At 40.2% G+C, this 27,042-nt stretch overlaps 1 protein-coding gene across 6 annotated transcripts in view; it reads left to right on the top strand.

Annotated features, from left to right (window-relative positions):
* Positions 1-27,042, top strand: part of bnc2 (basonuclin zinc finger protein 2) — a 176,941-nt gene that overhangs the window by 128,630 nt on the left and 21,269 nt on the right. For all 6 annotated transcript variants that reach the window (XM_078943542.1, XM_078943543.1, XM_020703675.3 and 3 more), the window contains 2 exons: positions 5,545-5,647; positions 7,156-7,391. In XM_078943542.1, coding sequence (XP_078799668.1) covers positions 5,545-5,647; positions 7,156-7,391 — 339 coding nt within the window. The remainder of the gene's footprint in view (positions 1-5,544; positions 5,648-7,155; positions 7,392-27,042) is intronic.

Below are 27,042 nucleotides of genomic sequence, written 5' to 3'. Positions count from 1 at the left end.
CTGCCAAACATCTGAAACTTGTGTTTCGGCTTTTTACAGACACAATATGTCCGCAAAACAACAAAGTTCAGATGCTCTTCTTTCTTCACTCGTCTTTGTGAAAGGTTTATTTACTTTGCTTACTTTGTTTTCAAACTTCATTTTCAAATTTTGAGCTTCTCACTAAAGCAGTTTACAGGACAAAAAATTGTGAAACAGTCATTGCCTGTATTTGATCAGTTTTCAGTTATGTCAACTGATCGACAATTATTCCTCAAGTCTGCTAAATAACAGGGCATTAGTTAAGAATGCGTGCAAACTGCAGATATTTCTGCTCACATTTGTTTGACTTAGGAAAAAAAGGAGAGAAGAAAGAGTGAGGTCCCAGGTCTCCGCATGAATACATGAAAACACATGCTTCTCTTCTCCTTCTGTAATCCACCGGGGGCTCACGCCCCATTTGGTTCCCATTAGCATAGCTCTGGTCGCTCTGCCCCGTGTCAAAGCCCAGATGCACAGCTGCACACAGGACAGGGACCTCTGGCTCTGTGACTGCCAGCCGCTGGGCTCAAAACGAGAACCGACAGGCAGGATGGGCCTTCTCCTCCAGGGAGTTCAGGGAGAGATATTCACTCTTTAACATATAAGATACCTTAAAACCTAAAAAAAAAAAAAAAAGATACCCCAATGATTATTCTGCCTTTATCAGTACGACTTTGTCAGACAAGAAAACTGTTTTTCAAGTGAAATCTGAAGGAAACAAGTCTAAAAAACAGCGATTAGCCTTAGCATGAGGTATTTGCTTAGCTGTCTTTTGTGGCATGCTGTGCCTGACTACAAAGACTTTTGTGTGTTTTATTTGTCACCTGTTTCCAATATGGACATTGTGAAGCCCTGATCTATCTGAGTCAGGACCCTGTTTTATGACACGCAAAGCTGCCGTGCCCCCCCCAACGCACATTGGCCGCACATTTCTGGCAGGAAATTGACAGCATTTCAGCAGCTAACTCATGGATGAGATAATATCTTGTGGATGGAAGAGAAGACAAGATGCTCCCAGTGTTTCACTTGACCCTAAGCATAGACAGTGTGTGCATGTGTGTTTTCATTTAAAATCGCAGCTCTGCTTAACTCACCAAACAAGAAATGTGGTCTGTGGCTTTGTGCTGAACATGGTCAACGTTTAAATTAAACAGGAGGAACAAAACTCACCCAAAATCCAGCTGCCTGGGTTGGTTTTGTTCTGCTGAAAACATGCACATGTGTCTGACAGAGAAACTGTTGACACTCCGTCAAATGTATCCAACAATGGGGAAGTACAAAGTGTGACATAATACTTTAAAGCTATCTACACACTGGGCATGTCATGTGGTTCAAGAACGCTAATATTCTTTTAGCATAACGTGTTCACTGGACTGTTCGAGTAGCACATGTCCTCACAGTTGCCCCTGATTGGTCAAAGTTAAACTGCTTTTACTTTTGATTTGCGCTTAATGACTGATATAGATACCAAATACTGACTTAAAAACACGCATAGAAACACGCATCACTGCAAATGCGTGTTTACATTGATTTTTTAGTGGAAGTGGTCGCTTGAAAGTGCTTATTCGAACCCTGTGTGAATGTAGCATCCTAGTGATACTGTTCGTTGTAGTGGCGGCAGATAAACGTTTGCAGCTGAGTTCTACATATTCTGTTGTTGGCCTTGAGCTGACTGTCATGCATGTTCACTCACTATCGTGCAAAAATTTCAGCCATCTTTTCATGCAGCTCCCCTTTTCTGTAGTTCTTCTGTTCCACTAATCGTCTTTTAATTGAGAGTCCTTTCCAGGACCGATGCTGGCCATGTCTGACCGTCAGTGTTTATACATTTGGACTGGGACAGGGACTGTAAGCCAAGAAAAACAACCATGAAACATCATGCCTCCAGCAGTGAGACACATGAACTTCAGCCAGCTAAAGGCTGAAAATGATGCTGTCTGAGTGAGCTTGGTTAGGCTGTTAACCAAAGTGGTACCTCGGCAGCAGTGAGGAAATGTTGACTGTTGTCTGGGTCTAATTAGTACAGCGCTCTGAGTTATATTTTTCACTTTAGCCTCTAAGTTTTCCTGTATTTCAAGTCACACACACTCTCGTCTTTGTCCTTTTACTCAACATCATCCTCTTTAGTTTTGAGCCAAATGGGAAACCCTGTTGATACGATACCACAATGACTAATGTTGAGTATCTAGCCAGGGATCAGACAACACTGACTGTTTCCTGTGTCTGTTGTGACAAATGCATTCAGTGCAGATGAAGGATGAGGACCAGAGCATGCCGCTAAACCAAGCTCAGGTCAAGCATTTGGCCAGGGCCTACAGGAATGTGGCTGTGAATAACTGAAACTCATAATGTTCTTGTGGCATTTTTCTGATGATGGAGGACATACATAAAGCAAATAGAGCTTAAAATTGCATTTCTGAGTTTTTCTTTATTCAAATCATTGTGAATCAGGAGCAGACGATTGGAAAAAGAGCTTAATTGTGACTTAAAAATATGCTGGACCGGCCACAAAGCTCAGCTTTGCAATGGAGAGGGGAAGAGGGGACGGGGTTGCTCCACACCAGCAGCCTACCCACAGCTCAGAGGTGAATTTCTAATGAGCTCCTGCCACTGTCAAGAAGCTATGTCCTAGAAAAAAACAGTTTTTTTTTCAATAAAAATGCCACAATGATAGTTAAGAAACCACTGGGAATGCTTTGAAAATAGCTCTAAAGATGATAAAGGTGGGACTTAAAAAAAAATATATTTTTTTACAGTTTTTTGACACTTCCATCAGCCTTTTTTTGTATCTTTAAGATATTTACCTCCTGGCAACAATAACGTGTAATTCCACCACAAAGCATTTCTTCTGCTACTTTTCTCTTTAATTTTTAAACTAAATGTTTCCCAGAACAAAAATTAAAACCAAAAAACACTGTCTGCCCCTTTTGTTTTCCTTTTCTCCTGTCAGTACATGTTTAGAGAAGGGGAGCCTGCTGCTGCTGCTTTAAAGCTTCTTAATGCTGTTGTCTGCTTAATGGACCAGATATGAGAGGTGCTGCTACCCAGCGTAATAAGTCAGTGATTAGAGGGCGCCTTGTCACAGCAGCAGCCCTGCAGACAGTGGCACGCTCTAATTGCCGTATTAGACGCCCCTTAACTATCTTGTCAGCTGTCAGACCCCAGCTCGTAAACAGCAGAAGTGCATTTGATATTTCCATTTGTTTATTTCCACTCTTCTTTAATAACGCTGCTGCAAAGACAGGTAATTAGTAAGACCTAGGCTGACTAATGTCATTGAACAGAATTTTGCTAAGAATGCTCGTTCTCAGTGCAGGTAGAGTAAGATGTTTTGCGAAGAAAACTTACATAAACTGAAAGTTGGTGATTAAAAGCCCCAAAATGGCAACTTCACTTAGCTCTTTTCAGTGCCAAATGGTAGTTTTACAATTTTTAAAAGACAAAAAAAAAAATACTTTTCAATGTTTTGGCCAAATCAGAAACTGTTTCTTAGTTCCCAGTGCTTTTATTATACTATATAAGCATTGGAAATGTATCTGTTTTGTTTTTTTAATTTAAACAAACTGTTTTTGTTTTAATAAGTATGCATTTTGTGACACTGCTGCTGCAAAAAAAGCTGAATTATAAAAGAGATGCTGCAAAAATATCTTTAGGAGGCATAGTAGAGGTCTAGATGCAGATAGATGGCTAAATAAAGCTGAAACAAGTTTAAAAAAATCAAAAAATGTTTCCAGTGGATCATAAATCAATAGACTCTCATATTTGACCATCACCTGTAAAACCTCCAGAAACACCCATGACTGTTCCATGTAGCTTCTCAAGGGAAGAAAAAATGAACGCAATTATGGTGAAATGCTCTGGATTAGAGCATCACCGGCTCAGTGAATCACCCTCCATACGTGCGATTCTTCTGACACATGCCGTGTAATCCTCAGACACTGTGAGGATTGCCGTGGCTGCACCTGGAGAGCTTAAAAATTGTGTAAAGTCAAATAATCTCTGTCTCCTGTCTGGTTCTGTGTCAAACTGTGTGGTGGCACGGTTAGAAGTGGTGTAATTTCTGCTTAATCTCAGATAAACCTGTGTTCACTTTGACACCTCTGGTAACTAATCTGGATTATGGCACCATTGCAAAGAGGAAGTAAATAGCTGGTCTGATAGATTAAATAGCCTTCCAGTTGGTTCTAAATGTATTGCATTAAACAGTTCGGACCCCCATGGGTTTTTATTCTTATCCCGAGTGAATATGCAGAAAAAGCAGAAAAGGCTGTCTCCTTACTGAATTGACCTTAGTTGAAAAGACAAAAAGCAATCTGTGCCGATCCATTTACTGAAGAAGTGCTGATTGAGGCGACATTGTGAAATGCAGCTGTTGATGCAGATATGGACTCCAACCTACGACCCTTTGTCTGTGTCACATAGGTGTCACTCCATCAGGAAAAAAACAGTTTGATGACACGGCATTGTCAGTTCAGACTATAAATCCATAAACATTTGATAAGTACAGCCTTAGTGTGAGATTAATAATTCACTCTTTTATAATGTTGTCATAAACAGATGGATCTTATCAATTAAAGACAAACAAAAAATGTACTTTTGTGTGTCAAATAGAATCAAATTCTGCTTTTACAGTTGACAATTTGTATTTAGTCTTAAATATTTTGGGGGGGACAAAACATTTTCAAAGTAAAATACAAAAAAATATGTATCGGTTTAGCTTTATAAAAAATATTGCTGCACAATTTCAGGTCAAATCCCCTGTAGACTGATAAAGCAGCACCCATGTTAAAACCTCAATTTGTCAAGTCCTCATGTTCGTGTTAGAAAAAGATAAACCGAGACAGTAAAACAATTAAGATTTATGTTTCTAATTTCTTTTGCATTTTCCTCCCTTTTTCTCACCTTTTGCCTTATCTTTTTGTTTCTTCATGTCATGCTGGAATTTACTGCTTGCAGCTGCTCCTTTCATTTGGATGATGAAGCAGAATTCATTTCTATTTATAATTCAACAGCTTCCCCTTTGCAGAGCCGAACGGTCATTTTGATGCGTTTTATTAAATCAAGCAAAAGTCCTGTAAAATGTGTACCTGAAGATTTGTTTATGTGGTGGTGAGCCTCAGCAGGCGGTTATCGCGCTGTAGTGGGATGGACTCGTCATGTCTGGACACTTAACCTCTCACTACTAAAAGCTTTCCAGGGTCAGACAAAGTGCAGGTCCAGGGTTAAGTAATGGAGCTGCGTTCAAAACAAATTATTTTTTCGGACGTTTTATGTTGATCCACATCAGCTCAGCAAAAAAACAAAAAAAAAAAAACCCAGCAAATTAAGATGCATATTTGTAAAAATACTGACCAGACAGTCGGGTGGAAATGTGACATTTATCCCACTTTCAGAATGTCGTAAGCCTTAGGGATTTGCTCTTCTAGAACCAGCTACTACTTTTCATTTGCATCTCATTGCATATTCTTCCGATTTGCATTTTTCTTTGTAAATAATGGCAACATTTCTTGTGTGTTTCTGCAGGCCATTCGCTGCACTCTGGTAAACTGCACATGTGAGTGTTTCCAGCCTGGAAAGATCCACCTGCGAACATGTGACCAGTGCAAACATGGCTGGGTAGCTCATGGTAAGGTTAAATAATACTTGTTTTGAGTGCATACATATTAAAATTGAAGCAAAAAAAAACATAGTTTTTGCCCTTTCTTCTGTGCAACAAGAAACTGTTTTTACATAAATATTTATAGACATAGTCATTAAAAGAAAATTTAATGTATGCATGTATTTAAAGGGAATTACACTGCTGTGATATAAGGTTTTTAAATATTTTATTCAAATGATCTCTCTATGGCTGCCTGTTGAGGCAAAACTGAAGTTGCCTGTGCTTTACATTGTTTTTTTTTTTCCACTTTTCCACTGACTTGATATAAAACAACCAAAGGACAGGTTTGGAACGGAGAGACAACACCTTGTGAGCTGTTCACGCTGCTGTAGAAAAATGGAGAAAGAACAAAGAGAAAAGGGATGGGAAAAAAGATAAAAGAAAACACCTGTTTGGCTCGTGTCCGCACTAGAGCGGGCTGTGGGCCCTGTGCACAGGACCCCTTTGACTAGTTTTTAATCTCCCACTCTGAACTGTCAGGCACACATCTCCGCTCTTGCTCACTTTTCATTTCAAGTCGACATTGGCAGGGACTTTGACAAGTAGTTCTTCATATTTTATTACGTTCGTGTCTGGCTGCAGAGTGTTGTCAGGCTAGGCCCTCATCAGCAGAAAAAAAAAAGTCGTCCCAGGATCAGAGAGAGACCCAACCAGGTGTCACCCAGGCAGGGAAGAAGAGAAAAAGGGGTGGGTGGTGGTGGGGTGGGGGGCATGAAGTAAGAGAAGAAACCGGGACTGAGACTGAGAGGAAGAACAGGTGTCGCCCAGACAGCCAAAGAGGGAAAAACTGCAGACTATGCTCTCTAGCCTCTGCTTGCATGTCTCACACTCATACACCGTCGACTTAATCGATTTATATTCCAACGATCCATGGCTACAGATCGATTTTAGGTCAGTGAATCGGATCACTCAATATTAACCAATATTGGCTATGAATGGTATCATCAGCCACAAGTCATGAAAGGAGTCCTATCATTGTAAAAATGAATAGTTACATCCCAATTAAAAATGTACCCACAGTTTTTTATTTGTGTTTTGCCTTCCGAATTAGGGAGGCATCTAGACAGTTGAGGTGGACAGAATGCGTAGTGAGTGAAGGAATGAGAACTAAGGTTTGGTTTGGAAGATAAAAACCATCCTAAAGCCTCTTTTCTGCTCTGATGAGGGGGAACTTATTCGTTTTTGCTGCCGTGTTGCACTGTCCTTTACTTTTTAGATAATCTGAGCAAACATAATGATGAATAAATATGGTTCAGTGGTGAAAAAGGAGGGCAGGGTAATTGGGCTGCACACAAAATTCAATTAAAAGAAAAGAATGATTAATTGGAATTTCTCTGTTTGACTGACATTTTATAAGTCTGACTGCAGAAATCTATTTGCCAATCCTTTTTATAGGTATTAACTTTGTCCCTCTATGCTTTTTTTCTGTTCACATTTTCTTTATGTTTTTTTGTCTTCTGTTTCCACTTATGCAGCTCTGGACAAGCTCAGCACTCAGCACCTCTACCACCCGACCCAGGTGGAGATCGTTCAGTCCAATGTGGTGTTTGACATCAGCAGCCTGATGCTGTACGGCACTCAGGCCGTTCCCGTCAGGCTCAAGATCCTCCTCGACCGCCTTTTCTCTGTGCTCAAGCAGGAAGAGGTGCTGCACATCCTCCACGGTCTGGGCTGGACCCTGCGAGATTATGTCCGGGGCTACATCCTGCAGGTGAGTGACAGCAACAGACACCTGCCAAGCGTCCCATGGGAGTAAACACTCAAATACAGGCATCATTTACTGCTTTCCTATGTATGAAGTAGTTTTTTTTTTTTTTTTTTAAAGCAGGAAGCATGTCCAAATAGGTTCTCACTAACCCACATTACTGGACTCTTTGTTAGGTATGGTGGAGATTGATGTTTTATGAAGAATGTTGTTTGAAAGCACTAATCCAGGCCACTTCGCTGCCATCCCATTTTTCCTGCTGTGAAAATCCGGGCCTGTCAACACTATAGTACGGCCCTCTGCTGGAAACATGAGGGAAGAAGGAAAAGTTGAGAAAAATGTAGAGCCAGCAAACTTTGAAACAACTGAAGTGCACTTCCTTTCTTTTCTTTCGCTCTCTGTGCTCCCCACTCATCCCTCCCATTTAATTGCATTCAGACACTTCCCTCAATCAAAGGCACAGAGTCTTTTTTTTAAATGTTGAAACAAACCAAAATGTTCCTGAATGAATTAGTTAACAGAGGTGAAACATGTGCATGTGGTTAGCACGGTGTGTGTGTGTTTTTGTGAGGGAAGGGGAGATGGGTGGTGGTGGTGGGGTTAATGCATAAATGGTTTAGTTTTACTAGGAGTGTAAATGGAACAGCATGGCGAACAGTGACAGGGTTGCATGTGAAAACAGCTCCTGTGAGTAAAATGCTTGTCCTGATAAGAAGAACACACTAATACTCATAGTCTTAACAAGCCAGCGCTTACATTTCAGCTTCTTTTTGATCACTAAAGTGTCCAGACATAAAAATGTAGGACTAAAGTGCAGTTATTGCTCAGTTTTTGTTTTTTTTTAAGTTAAAATTGTCAGAAATGTATTTTTTTCTTTAAATAATAAAGATCCAAATGTGTTATTTCATAGAATTTTAATAAAACTGCTAAAAGCATGAACAGGAAAAGCTTACACGTTTGCTATTTCAAAACTAAAAAGCCACAATTTGTTTATAGTTAACCCATTGATGCCAATTGATGCAATCATGCATCAAACCACTTCTGCTCAATACATTATTTAGCATCTACTTGAAAAATAAAAGCATAACTTTCAATGCTGGAAATAAATAAATTCAAATCCTTTCTATGACCTCTGAATGCTTCAAAATGTAACGGCGAGAAAAAGTATTTTATTGAGCAAGAACTGAGAAAGAGTGGTTCCCATAGTGTTAGCTTCTATGTTTTTATCAGCTGGTTCTAATAGTCAACTGGTGGGAGCCCCGTTGCTCAACTGCTTAGCCTCATGTCACGCTACTGGCTTAATCCTCTAGATCTCCTCAGAAAGGCTTCAAAGGCACCGCGGCCGTAGAGAGGCAGCCAGTCACTTAAGGACAGTAAGCAGTCGTTGTACAGCCCTATTAGCCTGTAAGCAGCTATGAAATTCAATCATCTTCCCGGAGCCTCCGGGCAACACTTTATGTCAGGGGTGTGTTCCTCACCACTACGCCGCACTAAATGAGAGATAAAATGAGAAGAACAGCATTACAGATGATGGATAATAAGTTGTCTTTTTAATACTGATGTCAGGGGACGTCATTTGATGATAAATTTCTTTACCGTAATCCTAGCAGTCAGGCTTTCAAGCCCATAGTTATACTGATTTAAGGTCGGAACAAAATTGTTTAGGCCACCCGGGTAAAGATGTTAATTTCTGTTTTAACAAGATATGCCACAGTTACCCAGAAGAGACACTCTGTTTATTGTTTACTATTTCTAAAGTAAATGCTTTTAATGAAACCTCATGTCATGGTGCATTTGATCTGCCAGTTCAGGTGAGCTCACTGCCTTCAGTTGTTTTCTACTTTTAGGGATTTTTGCAGCTTTGCTCTCTTCTAGAGAAAGAAATGTCGAAAAGGAAGGAAGTGAGCAAAGATAGAAAAATGGAATTTAGCCTGGCTGTTGTGTGGGATGCATAGTTGGTGTCTCACACTTCAACACAGGTTAGCTTTTTTTTGTAAAGAAGGAAAAAAACAAATTTCTGCAACAAGAGGCAGCCTGAAAAAAGGAAAAGAACACAGATCTTACAAAGAGAAATCACAAGAAAACAGAAAATTATCTGTCCATGCAGCAAGTACTTTTAAATCTTAAAATAGGATATCAAAATCTAATTTAGAAAATAAGGAGTTTCACACAGGCATTAAAAATAATAATAATAATAATAATAATAATAATAATAATAACAATAAGATAAAAAGCTACTGTTATACAGAATTGATTAAAACCGAAGGTCATGCAGCCCAATAAATATTTTTTTGCTAGTATTGAGAAAATGTTTTTTTTTTTACGTTTTATGTATTTAACTGTAGTTAATTTTGATTACAGTGATAAAAAATAACTAGTGTAATAAGTGGAAATGACTCATGTGAGAATATGATCTTAGTACAAATGGCCCATCTAAACAAATCCTTATAAAATCTAAAACTAGCACTTATTCTTAGCATATAAATCCAATTTTTTGTATCCAAAATTATAACACTAAATATCAGTCTAACTGGTCAACATGTATTAAGCTTTGAAATTAAACTGAACCAGAAATAACAGAGCTATTTGGTTATTTTCTTTAAGTCTTAAATCAAGTTTTTATTTTATTTTATTGAGTGTGGAGCAAAAATGATTTTGACCCATTTGTTTATTTCTAGATTTTAGCTCTTAATGAAACAAAAAAAATACTGTGCTGATTTGTGAGGAAAGGTATAGTGCAAATTAAATTTTAAACAACTTAAAACCTGGTAGGAAAGCAAGGTTTTAAATCTTTGCAAGTTTTAAAATAAATAGTTTGCAGGGAGGATGTGTTTTTGACCGACACATCTATTATCTCCTTCTGTCATGAGTTTGAACATTTACAGCTTTGCCTGTAGGTTCTATTCCCAAACTCCATAATTTAAGGCCACAGCCACCTTTAGGACTCAATGTTCTCCCTTGATATTAAACAACACAGCTGATGTGCTTCCGTCCAAAGCTACTTTGTTGTCAGGAGTTGACTATATGTGCTTCTCTGTATGTTAAGTTAAGTGAAGTCTCCTACTTGCAGATGGAGACTTTAGTTCTGAACACGGTGTAGTTCAGGTCGGGAGTCCACAGCTTCACGGAAACTCAGCTGCTTTGATGTGGATGCAGACTGAATGAGCCAAACACCTACACATCTTACGCACTCCGTTCACATACCATCAAAATAAACAGGAACACTAACTCCTGAGTCGCTCATTCAAGTCAAAGCATCCATGCGGCCTCAGTGCCGTTGAACGCACCACTTGCCATTACTACACAGTGGAGCATTAAGAATCCCTAAGTCAAACACAGAACTCTTTTTGACCTTAAAGAAACATATAGTTAAAAATAAATCGAAGGATCTTTAGTAAGCGGTACAATTATCTTTTAAAGGAAAAGCTTTCTTTCCTTTATTTAAAGCTCTGTTGGGGAGCGGGCACACACTTTCCAGGGTTTTTATATTGCATCTATTAAATCTGATTTTTCTTTTGAACTGAACAAGTCTCCATTATTCAACTCTAAAAATGCACACTGGAAAAGCAGGCCCCTTAGAAATAAATAAAAAATTCTTTAAACAAGCCAAAATAAAATCTGCCAATGGGGTAGGACAAAATAGTCTCACCAAGAAATCCTTATCTTTTAAGAATAAAACTTAAGTCAGCAAGACACATTTTCTCAAACTAAGATTATTTTGGTATTGAAAAACTTGTTTGATAAGATAATTTTTCTTGCAGGACAGAAAAAAAGACATTTTTGTTCTTAAGATTCAGTTTTTGGAGTGCAGTTGTTCAATAGTTATGGTCTGAGTTTGAAAAACTAGCTGTCACTTATGCTCTAGAAGATGTCAGACTAGTGTCTCAAAGTAGGTCTTTGCCTGAAAGAGAGATCTATCTGTGAACTAACGTCAGATATACACTGCAAAAACTGAATCTTAAGAAAGTTAAAAAGACCCTTGTTTCAAGAACAAATGTCTTATTTTTAGTTTTGCAAAAAAAAATCTTATCAGGAAAGTTTTTAATAGCAAAATAATCTTGACAAATGATCTATTGATGACTAGAAATTAATTTTTGAATAAGAATTCTTGGTAAGACCATATTTCTTACCCCATTGACAGATTTTTTTTTTAAAGAAAATATGCCAATGGGGTAAAAATGTTTGGCTTACTTTTGAAGACCCTGTTTTTGCTGTAGGATATGTAGTGCCAAGTCAAAAATGCATTTTTGTAGAAGCTTACTTTCTCAATCAGAGATGTTGTGTTCCATAACTGGCCATTAGAGCAAAAAAGATAAACTAATCCTGTAATGTTTCACTCATTTCTTTAAAACAAAACTGCTTACATTTGTAAAAAAAAAAAAAAGAAAAAGTGTACATCTTCTCTGAAATGTTTCTTTAATCATAACACATTTTTTTATTATCAGATTGTGGTTACTGACGATTGTGGATTTGAATCCATTGCTCATTCTCCATAAACTTTTATTTTACTCTTTATTAGGGGAATATGTGCAACTATACGTCTGGCCAAAATTCCACGTCTTGCTTGTCGGCATGACTTTCACCTTCTCCAGCTCACACTATTTTATCTTTTGGAGCGTCCCTCCCTCATTCTTCCACTGCTCTTTTGCCACAGTTGCTTCCAGACAGAGTCACGGCCGATGTGCACCAGATGCCCCTTCTCTATGTGCCTGAACTGGCAGCTTGTCACAGCTCACTCCTCTCCCCAATTCGGACAGATGGAAATACTATTAGCGTGGGCTTCTCTGCCTCAACCTCCTCTGTCTCCACAAACTCCATGCTTTGTATTTTGCCTTACTTATTTCTTATCCCTTCGCAGAGCAAAAAGAAAAAAACAAAAAAAGAAGTGGAAAGCCAACATATGGACTCAAGCCCAGGGTTTTCCTGAGCGACATTCTCAGTAATGTTCTGTCCTTGTAGAACATTGGGCTGCCTCTGCTTTTATGAGATGTGGTTTTTCTGACTCCTTCCAGGAGGCCCAGATGGAACCGCTAACAACCCCCACCACCACCATGCAACCACACATGCATATACTGTACATACACAAACAGCTTTAAACCCTAATTGCACACACACTCGCAGGAATGCTTATTCAAACTATCAGGCACACAAAGAGCCACAAAAATCACACTCTTCTCCCCCAGCAGCTCCCTGACCTGGGGCTTTGTTTCAGAGTCAGATGGCTGGGCAAGAATGGGTGGGGGTAGGGGTTTGGTGTTTTCAATTAACATGACAGTAAACTGTACTTTTTGAAAAATTAATAATTATAATATAATTATAAACTAGAAAAGCAGGACATTTTGTTTTTTTATTTCAATTGCAACTACAATGTAGTGCATGGATGTGATAAACACTCATTGCAATTGCATGGAACCGGGGTGCAACAGTGTTTATATAAAATTAGAGAAAACATTTCTAGTTGCAGTTTAGACACAATAAAAGCACATCTCCGTTTTGTGTTTTCATTTCTCAATAATTTACTGCATTCCAAAGTTACATTTCAACGGTTCTGTCATGCTTTCTTCTTTTTATGCTGCACTCCTCTCTGTCTAACCCTGTCAACCATAAGGGTCACCATATCTCTCTATCCTTTCCTGAGAAACTTCCATTTTAGGTAGCCAGACTCTGTGCAACAATGTTTTTGGACCCAATCCCCTTCTCCAATCTCCTCCATACGGCACACTTGTAACCCTTATTCTCCTCCTGTCCTCCCATCCTCCTCTCCACCCTCCATCACCTCCCCTCTCTCAGAACCTGTTTTCTGTTATCACTACTTAATGCCTCACCCTGGGAGATGGACGGGGGAGAGAGCATTCTTCTAAGGTGGAAATTCTTATGTTCATATGGTTATGATTTGGTGGGAAGGTCAGGCTCGATTTTTGCTGGAAGGCTTACGATTGGCTCTCTGATGGCCATGCTGGGCTCCAAACACTTCAAAGACAGCCGGTGCACTGAATCAAGGTGAATCTCAACCCCTCTACAAAGACACACACACACACAAAAGCAAAAAAAAAGTTACCCTCCCTTTGCTTCTAAGATGGCCTTCAACTGCTCACCTCTTCTTAAGCCACAGATAAAAAGTTGTGATTTCAGATAAAAGGATCAGTCAGAGAAAAGAACCTTATCACAGTCTAACACTGAAACCTCACAGTTTAGTAGCATAACTCGTATTTTAAATATTTGCCCACTAGCATGTTTAAAACGAGCATGCATTATACAATAAACCAACTAAAAATCATTTTACATGAAATGGTAACCCGCCTCAATGTCACCTCCCTCACCAACGTGCTGAGTGTACAGCACATTCTTTTTACACAGAGCCAAATCCTCAGTCCACTACTCTGGAGTCCTGAACCCAAGCCTCAAATGAATTCAAGCTGCAGAAGCAGGGTTATGAGCAGGTTACACTGTATACAGGAATTTGTGAAATAATTCCCCTTATATTGGATTTGGAGGAAAGTCTGCAGTTTTGACAAGACTTTACCAGCTGCTCTTGTTAAAAAAAATAACCTAAAAGGCAAAAAACTGAACTAATCAGTTAATCGATGGTCCATGTTTTCAATCCTCCTGAGGAAATAATGAGCCTCAGGGGAGATGTCACCTCAACTCTCCCATACGTCTTTCTAAAATGACGACAGTGTCTCACAATCAACCTATGACATGAGGTTGATAAATAGTTAATACGTACTAACATTTTTCCATCACAGAAAAACAACACAGCATATAATCATCCCCAAAATGCATTCAAACATCATAACAGCACAGTACTACAAAAGCCTATAGCGTGCAATGCAAACTGCTGCAAGCTAAACCAGTACAGAAACCAAACACAATGTAAGGGATTAATATTGCATTTTTCTAGCTGAGGTAAGCAATATCAAAGTCCTAAAGGTTATAGCTATACTTTTTCAGAAATGCTAAATACACAACTAGGTACAAGCACTTGACACAACTGTTTTTACAGCTTTTTTTATATATATAAATGGAGCATTGCAATGACAGATTTTTTTATGCTGCAGCATTAAAATGTTGAATAATTTTACAATCAAACTATTTAATGTAAAAGTAAATTGTTGTGCAAAATGCTCAAGTGTATTTAAGAGGGACTGCTTTATTGAGACCGGATTGGAGTGCAATGTAAAATCTGTTTAACATGCATGATCAGGTCTAGGAGTCCTTTAGGAACCCTTGCAGGGTTGTTTTTTTTTAGAGGGATTGAGGTTCACACAGATAATCTGGACACACACACAGGTTACATGAGCGCCACTTTCTTACCCATTTCTCACAAAGCCCCAAGAGAAGGCTGTCTTCAAAGCCTGCCAGCCAATCCTACAGCTTTACCAAAGATGTTGGTTTGATTCCCTGGTTGGGACTCTTCCCATGGCCCCCGCCACACCCCAGCATTCACAAAAACGTATTTCCCTTTAGAAAAAAATAGCTGTTTCCCCATGTCTTCTTTTTCTTTTTTTTAAGTGCTAAGTGTTTTTTTTTTCTTTCTTTTTTCTTCTTTATTTTAACTTTTTAAAAATAATTTTCATTTATCGTCATCGAAAGTTTTAATTTAACCTCGACAATCCGTGTTCTACATACTCTTTCAATCCCTCTTTTGCATTCAGCTTAATTTCTCCTTCTCTGCATCATAAATCTCTCTCATAAGTTATAATATCCTGTTGCGCCTGTGCTCCAAGGAGGAAATGGCTTCGGAATTCTGAAGAAGCTTTTCAAGCAGCCAAGGGTGGCTTGTTGTTGCAGAGGGAAATTGAATTTTACTTCAAGGTCAGTGACACTAATGACGTTGTGGGAAGGTGTTGATCTTGTGAAGCACTGGTTTGCCCAGAAGCGTCCCACCGTATCGATCCAAATGAGAGATTCTAGTCCTGCATTGATTGTCACACACTGAATTGTTAAGGAAAGCTGCAGGAATTACTTGTTTTGGTGGAAGTGAGGATAAGAGTGTCTCTGTACTCTCTGGGGTAGCTTCTGTTAAACAATAAAAGTAAGTTTCATGATGATTCTAACCAAAAGAGCAAAATTGTGTGGATCTACAATATATCATAGCTAAAATTCTCCTACGCGCAGAGAGAACTAATCCCTTTCATTGAACTGACACTCCTATGCAGCACGGTTAGTTACGGGTTGGTGTCCTGTGGTTTGAGTGAATGTATGTCACTTCCTCTACAAATGGAAACATTTGGACGCTGAAGTGTGTCCTGAGGTAAGAACTGTAGAAGCTCTCACTCATAAAGTAGCAGGGAGGCAGCTTGTGGAGGAAATGAGCTGGGCAGACTGGTGGAGGCAGAGAAGTGCGACATGCACTGAAGGACCTCACACACACAAAGTCACTTATTGCTGGCAACCCACACACTGGTGACTACTATGGCGGTGCCAGGTACCATGTCCATCCCTGTGGTTTCATTGATCTTTGTTTGACTCTGTGGTGTCCCTGCTTAATTGCACACAGCTCACACTGTGTTGGGCCTTAGTGTTGTGTGGTTGTGTTTGCCAACATCAGTGCTCACCTAAAAAGATGCTTCACAATCTAAGGAATAGAAGATTACTCAGAATCTGGAGAATGCTTACATTTTTTAGATGGGTCAGCACCTCACAGACTTGGTGGTGTGTTTTGATTTTTTATTTATCCCGTTTTTTCCTTCACTCCTCTTTCGTTATCCTCTTTGTCTGACACGGTTGAGTGCCGTGGTTAAGCGGGGTGAGCTGTCATGCAGGAGCGAGGAGATGCCAATGACCATCCCCGTCTGCTTCTACAGAAAAACACAGCTTCACCAATGCCAATTTGTCTGGACTAGGGGAGTAACGATTAATCGGCCTATTAGAAGAATCAATTTATATTCCAACAATCCAAGCAGATCAATCTCTCTGAGGGAAATTGTTAATTGAATTGACCGATTCCTATATAAAACTGAAATTAGATTTATAAATGAATGAAAATGAAATTAATCAATTATATCGATCTTGGAAAATACCATTTGGATTGAGACAAGGCAGGTTCATTTTACTCCAACGTTAAAATGATCAAGTACCATCACAGCGGACAACACACAAGTGATGGCAGCAAAAGGTCAAAAGGTTTTGCGAAAACGTGTCGATGGCTAAAATACAAAACCTCATATCTGCTTATTTTTAGATTTTTAGTTTTTACATTAAATGGGGAGAACAAGGATAACTCCACATTTTAAGTGAATCTGCAAGAAAATCCTGCCCTTTTTTGTGACATAAAGGTCGCAAGACAAAACCACCTATCACCATTGACTGAAGTATTTGAAACAATTTTCTTGTGTCCTGAAAAAAGGGATAGGAGATTTTGTATTTTGGCCATGGATGTGACCATAGAGTGTGGTGTTATGTTCCAATAATGTTCTGTTTATATTATTTTTTATTTGGAAAAACAACACTGGGCTGAACTTTATGACACTAAAATGGGAATATCTTTGACCTTAATGCTTATTTACTTGTTTTTTGTACACATATTTAATTTACACTTGATTATCTTGCAAGAAATACAAGGAATCTGGAAAACTTCACTTGTACCATTCAGAACCAGGTATTTATCTCTGATTCACACTAGTTGGATTTTAGGCTAAAAATGTCCTGGATCGATTTTAAGTCAGTGAATCGGATCGTTCAAAATGAACCGATATCGACTATGAATCGTTGGGTCAAGCAAAAATTATGATATGAATGGATTTTTTTTTTTATGAATTGTTACAACTCTAGTCTGGACAGAGGAGTTGAGGAGGACAATGAAAGTAAAGCAATGATGGTTCCTGGAAACGAATTCTATCATAGATCAGCTTTTTTTTTCCAAAATATTGATTGGAATAAGCATGCAATCCAGACTTTAAGACCTTTTTTTGTTTACCTATTTGTTTTTATCCTTTGCCAAGCCAATAGACAATCAGTGCATTAAGTGGCGACCAAATAGAATCAATTCATTCAGTTTACGCAGATGAGTGCAGAAAACGAGACGTGAAGCAGCCGCTCTCTATGTTTGGAGTGGCTAATTAGGAGCCCATTACAAAGCTCCTCAGCATGGTGCTATCCTGATTGTTTATTTGAATTTCACTAAGATGAAGCAGAGTGAGAGTGCAAGGGGGGAGAAGTGGGGAAAGAAGGAACTAATAGCAGTAATAAATGGATAATAAATGGATACCTAACAGGCAGAGACACACTTGTGCACAGCGCTTAGCTAAATGTCAACCCCTGGGCTGCCTACAAAATGGCTCTTGTAAAAATGGGGCAAAAGGCATAAAATACATGTCTACCAGCTTTGTCGAGAAGCTTGGCTCCGTCCTCTTTAAGGCTGTCTTATTAAATGGGTAAGTTGCTGAGTGTTGGGACCACCGAGTGAGCTGTTCTGTCACTGGCGCATGGCTCTCTGAGGGCTGAGTGCAGCTGGCGTAAAAACTATATCATGCAGAGTCACCAGAAATGATGGTTTAATACCCAGTGATGCCTCAGTTCCCAGCATTCACTGCTCATCCTGCCAGTGGCTTTCACAGACCTTTCCAGCCCTCAATTTTGTTGTACAACATGCAGATCTAAGCTATCGACTCCCACAATAAGGCATGTTGGAAAGGAAATCAACAAAGACGGTGCATGGGTCTCCCATAGAGGGCTTATCAATACCGTGCTACAGGTGACTGACTACAGTGAGCATGCTTGCGTACAGAATACAAAGCAAAACTTCAGATCTGCTCTCTCTTCTATTGGAACCTATTTGTGTGTGTGTGTGTCTGTGTGTGGGTGGGTGAGTGCATATGTGTGTGTGTGTATGTGTGTGTGTGTGTGTGTGTGTGTGTGTGTGTGTGTGTGTGTGTGTGTGTGTGTGCATGGGTGCACAATCACAAACAGCCAAGAACTATTTTCTGTCATTTTCTAAGGCCCTTTGCCAGCTTTTTTCTTTGGTGCCAGGCAGTGCCCCGCTCTCTCACACACACACCCATACTTGTGTTCTCCATTCCTTGTGCACTTTTAGGCAACTTGATTGCAAGACTGTGTGCAAATGCACTCGCACACAGCTGTGCACGATGATCTGCCCTCTGCATAAACAAAGATAAGAAAAGGAACGCTTAGCACGAGGCCCCAAGAGGTACAAAGCCATTACTAGGAGACCACAGTCGCGTGGCTGTGTGTATGCACGCTCAGTCATGTTTGTGTTTACGTAGGGCTAGTGGCACAGCAGAGGTCCTCAAAACTGCTGCTTAGACTTTGATGCAGGGGCTGCTGTTTGCCTGTTTGCAGCAGTTAGCACAGCTAAAGACCTTACGGGGGAGAATGTGAGGTATGATCCTTTTTGACTTGCTTTGATAATTTTTGCCATCAGTCTCTTCTAACTAAGAAAAAAAAAGTCACAGAGGGTGTAAAAAAGTGCCAAAAAGTCTTGACAGTTCGACAAAGGCTTTGTCAGGGCCATTGGCTCGCATTAAGCATTCTCTCACACCTTTGCCAAGCAGCAAAGCCTGCTTAGGTATGTGGTGTGCTGTCTGCTTCTTGATCCCTGACAAAAATCCAGCTTGTTCAGGTGACACAGTACAAAGTGTTTTCCTTCTTTACGGAGCTGACAAACCTAATTACAGTGGTAAAATTCCAGGGATCAGTCTCAGATCAAGTATTCTTAGTGCTGTGAGCTGAACACCCTTTGTCCCTCAGGAAAGGCATATCTTCAGATTCCAGGGATATCCCAGATTCCCAGGCTTGAACACTGAACATGTCACTAAGATTTCCAGAGAAGTAGACTTTTTTGTTTTGTTTCAATTCAACCTTTTTCATTTTTCAGTGTTCCACAGTGGTGACTTTAAGGACTTTTATTTTTGATAGCATCAGGAATATTTTACAAGTCTAGTCATGCATTTGGATTGGTTTTAAAAGTATAACTTGTCTGGAAGAAAATAGAAAGCTTTGGGCGCTTTCTTTTGCTTTTCTCTTGGGTGCAGCACTTAAATGAATTCCTCTGCATAATGACCACATCAGTTGTAGAGCTCTCTGAAATAAATTCAGCCATTTTTTTACCCTCCGGCTCTTATCAAAACGTCAGCCGAGCCACCTTCTCCCTTTATGGACATGTTTTGCTAATCTGGCTACTGGCCCCTAGGTTTTAAGTCAAAACAGGTGTTGCACACCGAACCCGAATCTTGTATTAAAGTAAGCTCTGAGGCTCAGACTCATTTAAGGTAACATTTTTTTTTTTTTGCAAATGCTTTTCAGAGTCAAGGTGCCTACACCTTGTTTCATTCCGGGCAGACTTAAAGAAAAAGAAACACGAAAGCTATTTTTATATGGCTTACATTTCAAGAATAACTTGCTGGGGATTAGAAAGACTTATAACAAGTCTTGTCAGTGCCTCAGAAAGCCACTGAGAACTCATGTGCTCCCATAAAACCAGGCAAGTCCAAAATGACACTTGCTGTGTCAACTCAGCATTTATTGATTTCTCCTTAATTATAACAAAATGCTTGTGTTACAACTTAAGCTCTGTTTACACCAAACATGATATACATGTCAGGATGTCCACTTTTAATGTTAGGTCAATGTATAGATGTAATCAGAGGTCCTGGGGCGAGGTTTGAGTGCGGCGTCCGGCAGCACTCCCTAGACTAATGCGAGACAGCAAGTCATCAAACTGGGTCACAAAGAGACAAAAGTACAGCTGAAAGTGGTCGTCATTCAGTAGCAGCTCCTGGAGTAGATGGTGAACCTCACTGTACTGGGAGAGTCTGTAGATGATCTCATGAACCCAGACACGGAGACGTGATTTTGTAGAGCTAGTCAAAATAAATAAACCTAATCTCTCAACATCATACTTCAATGCTTCCATGTAGTGATGAGGTTAACAACTTTAGTCAGTAGATCCTCCCACAAGCCTCTGGGGCGTCACGTTTATCAACAAATTTTTGGACACGCTTCAAGCAGCGAATTTGACATGCATCGAATGAGAGGCGTCCTATGCAAGTTTGACGTGTAAATCACATTTGGTGTAAAAAACAGCATGTCTTATTTTCCACTTTAAAATATAAGCCATACACAATAACCATGAATCTGGGGCATGACCCAACAAATGTTTCTGTGTCAGTCCTTTCAGCCACCATCCTGTCTCTCCCTTTTTCTGCTCTTTGTGGAAGGACAGAGAGATTAAAGGAAGCCTCGTCTCCACCCCAAGGAACTACCATCACTCAAAGATGAGCGGTGCCAAGCTCTGAGCTCTGTCCCGCTCTCTGACTCTCAATCTGTTGGATACACAACATCCCCCTGTGCTCTTTGGCCCCTCTCTTCATCTTCAACCCACTCACTTGTGCGCACACACACACACACACACACACACACACACACACACACACACACACACACAGCATCTCTGATTTGCAGTCAAAAAGCTTCATTTTTTGTGCATGTATGCAATAGATGTACGTAAGTGAGTGCACATGTGACAGAAACCTCTTTGGATACACTATTAATTACTTTTGTCAAATGTTAGTCCATATTCTTCATAGACTTTTTTTAGAAATCCACCTTTCGCATACTGAAAAACATTTCAATATATATAAATATATATATATGGAAAAGTAGAAAATAAAAAAATAATAATGAACAAGAGAAACAGCAGCTTACATCTGGTACCATGTCTGTGCTTCACTTTTCCAAGTATGTGTCTGGGAAGGAAATCTGGTGGGACGGAGCCTGAGTCGGCTTGGAAGCAGTAGAAACGGATGTCACACTGGAAATTTATATGGTGGAGTTCAGGGAGCAATGGCTTCAAACTGACAAAAAAAAAGTCTTATGAGCAGTATGGCCCGTATGTTTCCCTTTCTCTGGTCTTTTCTTCTCTGAGATGTTACTTCTTTGCATCTGTGCACATGCCAAGTATTATTGTTAACGGATGAGAGGTACAAAACCAAGCCAGAGGGCTGGGGAGGGAGTGGGTTGTTAAAGGGAATGACTTGTATTCCCAGTGTGGCGAAAAACATACCCGAACAAAAATGTGAAGAAGAGCAGGAGCCAGTATCTTTTTCTCTGGATGAAAATGGTGTTTTACTTGGATGAATGTGACCCTGGAGCCTTCAATGATGAAAGTTGAACATGACGGGAAATTGTAATACAACTCACACAACATTAATATAACAATCAAAACCGAAAAATTGTCCTTTTTTGGCAAAAACAGCAGCAGTAACTACACTTCTATCATTGAATCTTGGACAAACAAATCAGAGATCCATCAGTGAGGAAATGCAACATTTGAGTGTGTGTCGGTGTGTGTGTGTGTGTGTGTATGTACCATGAACTGGTTGAATCTCAAGTCGTCATCAACTGAATTGGGCTCCTTAAAGACCCACTTCGATCCTCTTTTGATCTATTTTCAAAGCATTCCCAGCGGTCTTTTAATTATGATTAAATCAAAAAACATGTGCCGTTTTCTAGGACATAGCTTTTGCAGAGCAGCAGGAATTCATAAGAAATTTGCTTGAGTTGTGGGCGGGACAACTTAAGACACCTTTCCCCTTTCTGTTGCTGAGAGCTATCTGTTTACACAGACGGCCGCTAGTTTACAGCCCCTCACACCCCCAACTTAACATTAGCTGTGTAACAAAAATGGCAAGCAATATTGGAGCTATCCGGCTGTAAAATTTAGAGCAATACGAGTGAAGTAAGATGAGGAAAACCAAGAGATACATGGATCTGGTTGTCTGGTTGTCTACAAACCTAAAGACCCACACTGGATTCAGCTCATCACGCCCCCTGGGAAACAAACCCTGGTTTCCTATGTGCCAATCCTACCCACAGCCAACCAGTTGCCCACTTATTATCAGTCAATCAACTTAAAATTTTAATATACTGTAAGATTCCATATTATTACCCTATGGATTGAATCTTTTGGAGAGGATAAACTGTGCCACTGTGAAAGCGATACAGCCTCATGATCTGAGCCTGTGCTCTGTCTGCCAGGGCACCGCTCAGCAGTGACATCTGCTAGACTGCGCTTTTTCTCCCACCAGCACTGCCGCACACCAATTGAGATCAGACAGATGCCAAGACCGCTGTGGCAGCTCTGTTTTGCTATGGGAAACATGCTGTCACATCTGGTCCTTTCAGAGAAAAAGAGACATGAGGGAAGAGATAATGCAAGGCAAAAGTGGGTGGAAGGATCAGAAGGGGTGCAGAGACATGAAGGATTTCACCAGCACTTCCACACATAGACATGTCACAGGCCCAAACATCAATGTGGGTGCCATAAGTATGAAGCCCCTTCAGGGTGACAGCGTGATGAGAAGGGAGAATTAGACACCAGCCATGGTGTGGTATTCTAAGCGTTACTTGCCACCCCTGCCTAGCCCGTTCCGCTCCCCCTCTCATTAACCTCCAGTCTGATTGCCCCCAGGACTCCCTTGTGCTAATTAAAGGGGGAAATATGTCTACGATGCATGCACTCCCACGCAGGCGTACACACACACACACACAGGGTTTTGCACAGCTGACAGAAACGCTGCCATAACTGTAGGTGTGAGAATGAAAGGCTCGTCTGCTATTGTGTTTCATCTGTGTTCTGAATGTGTTGGCAACCACAAAGTTAACCCCAGCAGGTGACGGCTAGCAGCACCGCTGATTACTTTTACACCGACAGCCTTCATCTCAGAAGTGCGCACTTTTTTGATTTGGCTCTGCTAAATCAAGAAGTAAGCGTTTTGTCTCAGCATGAAACAATTAGGGATGAACAGGATATAAAAGTGTGAATTGATCTTTTCCCCTTGTCAGTCACGTATTATAATTACTGTTGTTGTAACACTATCAAATTTTGATAGTTACTTTAGAAAATTAAGAAAGGGGAAGTGTTCATTAGAGGGAAAACTGGAAAAAAAAGTATGATGAGTGTAATTTCCTCATCTTTAAATGACGTTTCATTTGCTATGGTGTGTTGCACGGGGAGGATGCAAATTAACTGATTACAGAGGTGAATCACACATGAGGTTGCAAGATGACTGTTCAAAGCTCTACTGCCAGGGAAACCGGCGTCTTCCAGCACAGACGTTTGTGGCACCATGACATCTCAATTTAGCAGGCTTTTGTGATCTGAGAAGCAATTTGTCATCACAGAGAGTGCACATTTTCTTCTTTTGTTTTACATGCTGTAAGGGACAAGCAAAGCAGACGCTAACATGATGTGGGAGTTGTACAGCAAATAGCCATTTGTATCTGGTTTGGACCTAGGGACGACTGTGGAGGAGGGAAGGAGAATAGGGTATAACAGTAGAAGGAGGGGAAAGGGGGAGGTGGTGGGGTACAAAAGCGAGTGTATTTAAGAGCACTTGAGTGCCCCGCGTAGATGTAGTCACTTCTCCCAGCGGACAAAAGCAGTTCCTGCGGCACCGTGGCATGATTTTTCACTTTAGCAAGTAGCACTCGGTGCTCCTCCATCAGTCCCCCTTCTTCGTTTTCCTCTTCTCTCAGTGACTGTGTGCTTCAGTGGGTCCATCATTCCCTTTCATTCACTCTTGATTACAAGGGGCTCAAGTGCATACAGTTTTATACCCCCACCCCACACACACAAACACACAATTTGACCTATTTGTCCCTCCGCCGTGGGTACTGTAGAATTCCATTGTGAGGGCCATTAGTGAGCATCTCAAGGGGTTAAGAGGGGAAATGCACAGCCAGTCAGATGGGCAATTAGACAATGACAAGATGAAATATCCTCTATTGTTTTGTTGCTTTTCGTTTCACAGCGTACCATTAGACCTGTGGTTAAATCATAAATGCACTTGCCTTTTATTTGCCTTCTTTTTTATTTTGTTTGTTTGATTGGAAGGCTACATTTCCACACATCCATATGCAAACACATTTGTAATTACCCCCTTTGTGCATGTGGCAGTGGGTTAGTCTGCCAAAATCTGATGATCAACAGACCTGGTTCCCATCACTGTGTAGGAAACGTAAGAAGCAATTATGCAAAGTATAGAGAGGACTGAGCCAAAAGTTTTTGTCTGTCCTGCTGCATTCCAGGAGCAAAACCAAATTTGATGCATTAGTGTGTTCGTGTGCTCGTCAGTGCGTAGAGCCTCGAGCACTGCAACACCACTTTGTGGAGAGGTGCACCTTTAATGGCCAGACCACAGCTCTTTCAGTGACATGGCCTTTTAGGAATTCCTGTCGCCAAAATCAGAGACCAAGAGGGCTGATTGTGAATATTAAATTTTCAGCCTAATTTCGCATAGATGTATATAAGTGGGCACTACTATCTGTTTTGGCAGATCAAGCAAAAGCTTACCAGCCTTCTGAAATGTTTTTTTGTTTCATCTGATACCTTTAAAGTAAGTATCACATTTGTCTGGACAGATGTTTAGTTGAAAGTAATGAGTATCTGAAGAAGCACTGGGAAAGAGTCCCTTTCAAAAGTAATTGTAATTGTAATTGTAGTTATGAGATATATATGGTATCAAATTATGATACATTGTGTGATTTGGTAGACATTGCTCCAATCAAACAAAAATCGCCTTATTTACACACTGACTTAAATTTAATCCACACATATTTAACATTTTGTTATAAAGAATTCATTATCAACAAATTTTACATTCTTTCAATACAACAAGTACACATTTAGAAAACTTCATAAAAGTGGATGAGTAGTTTTCACCATAAATTTTTGAAAACTAGCTTGAAAATTTCCCGCCAAAATTTCATCAAAGCAGCTATTTTAAAATGAGCAGGAAAAGCCCTTGTACCGCCCCTAGTGGAATGATGATGAACTGCAGGGCAGAACACATGGACCTGGTTATATATACTTATAAAATGGATTTTAAAGGAAGGTTTCGATAAGGCTAATGGGATAGGGGTCTCAGAAATGTGATACGAAAGGTTATATAGGATTATGTATTAGAAGGAAACCAAACAACCTATTAAGGGGTTACATTAAACACACTTTTTTAAAGTGTCAATTTAACAGCAAAAAATAGGGGGACCAACCAAACAGGTAGAATGGGTATGAAGTAGCATTTAAAGTCATTAAACATGAGTTATAAAGATTAATTAATTATTAAAACACCAAGGCACTTTGTATAAAAGGAATATATGGTGAGCACAAATAATCTCTAATCAATATATAGAGTTAGTGGCAACATGGTTCCTAATTACGTCCACGTTTGACCATGTTTCTATTAACCAAGCCACTAATTTTTTTCTTCTTTCAAAAACTCTTCAATTATCCTACTCCTTTACTATTGTGTGGCCTACATGTGAGGAGGACATACACCCACAGCACAAATTAATAGGCCAACACTTAAAGGCAAGCATGCCAGGTATGGGCCCCAGGACCTCTAACTCAAACACTTCCAGCCCTCCAGGTTGATAGATAGTAAGAAGAAAAGAATTGCCACCCTATCGCATACTTTCCATCGTTCTCATTCAACGCTAATCATTTTCTCAATGTTACACCTCCACCACCTTTTCCTCCTTTCTCCAACAGCAGAGAGCAAAGTTTATTTCCCCGAGCTCCTTAGAAATCTCAGAAGCCTCCATGCCCATATCTCACCTCTGGGCTACAGCCAGACACATTCAGCAACAGCCTATTACTATCGTTCCCTCTCCCTTTCCCTCCTAACTAGATGCAGACAGAACTTGAACATTAGTTAATCCATACTTATTGCATCTGGGTTCCTCTTACAGCCTTGTAATTCTTATGGAAAGACATATTAGCATGACACATTAGGCTTGCACATGTCTATGAGGTGAGACACTACAATGATGCTAAATTAGCTTACAGGGGGCCACACGGGACGGCTGCTGCTAGCTGACAGCTTGGGTCCAGTCTGCCGGTATTGAGTTTCGGTGATAGGTGTTTAGTTTGCAGCGGCACATAGGACAGACAAGGGGAATGGAAGGTACTCCAGCTCATTGGGTTTACTGACAGGAATCCTGCAGACAGCAATACTAAAGGGATCAATAGTAGTGCACTGCATAGCACTACAAGACCAGGGCAGACCCAAACACTGACAGATTACATTACACTCAGATCTGAATCAGGAGATGAGGCATTAGAATAAACACAAGACAAACATTAGCCATGCACTCAAATTACAACAATTACTTAATTTTTCTAATGCATAATCACATTTCCCTTTCGATTGAAACACTGCTGAGCATTTGTGCAAACAAAAACACGTCTCAACGTCAGCAAGTCCCAAACGCTGTTAAGTTTTTCTATGGCGGTCCTGGATGCAAGCCACCAGGTGGCCTCGTACCCCCCGTCTGAACAAACAGAGCCGCAGTTTGTTTCATTTCCTATATGTCACCTGGGCCTTGCTCAGACATTGTGTGGTCAGCCAACATGCTGACACGGTCATCAAAGGTGCCAGGGATTTGCTGCTGGGCCAAATAGTTGACCTTTAGTAAAGGAAGCTTTATGACAAGTAAAAGGGAGTTACCGTTTGCACAGTACACACCCAGTATGCAGCATGAAAGTGAAGATTGAAGCTGTGTGTGACCCCCCTACATTCACAGAGACAACTTTCAGTCTGATATTTAATATCTGATATTTAATATTTTTTCATAAACTACTAAATTTTTTATCAAAATGTTTTTAAACAGGCAACCTTAAATTGGTTACTAGTCA

Source organism: Oryzias latipes (assembly GCF_053564925.1).
Source record: "Oryzias latipes strain Hd-rR chromosome 1 unlocalized genomic scaffold, Olatipes_Hd-rR_3.1 chr1_Y".
Lineage (NCBI taxonomy): Eukaryota > Metazoa > Chordata > Actinopteri > Beloniformes > Adrianichthyidae > Oryzias > Oryzias latipes.
The sequence above is the reverse complement of the archived record's forward strand: the minus strand, read 5'-3'. Positions and strand labels throughout refer to the sequence as shown.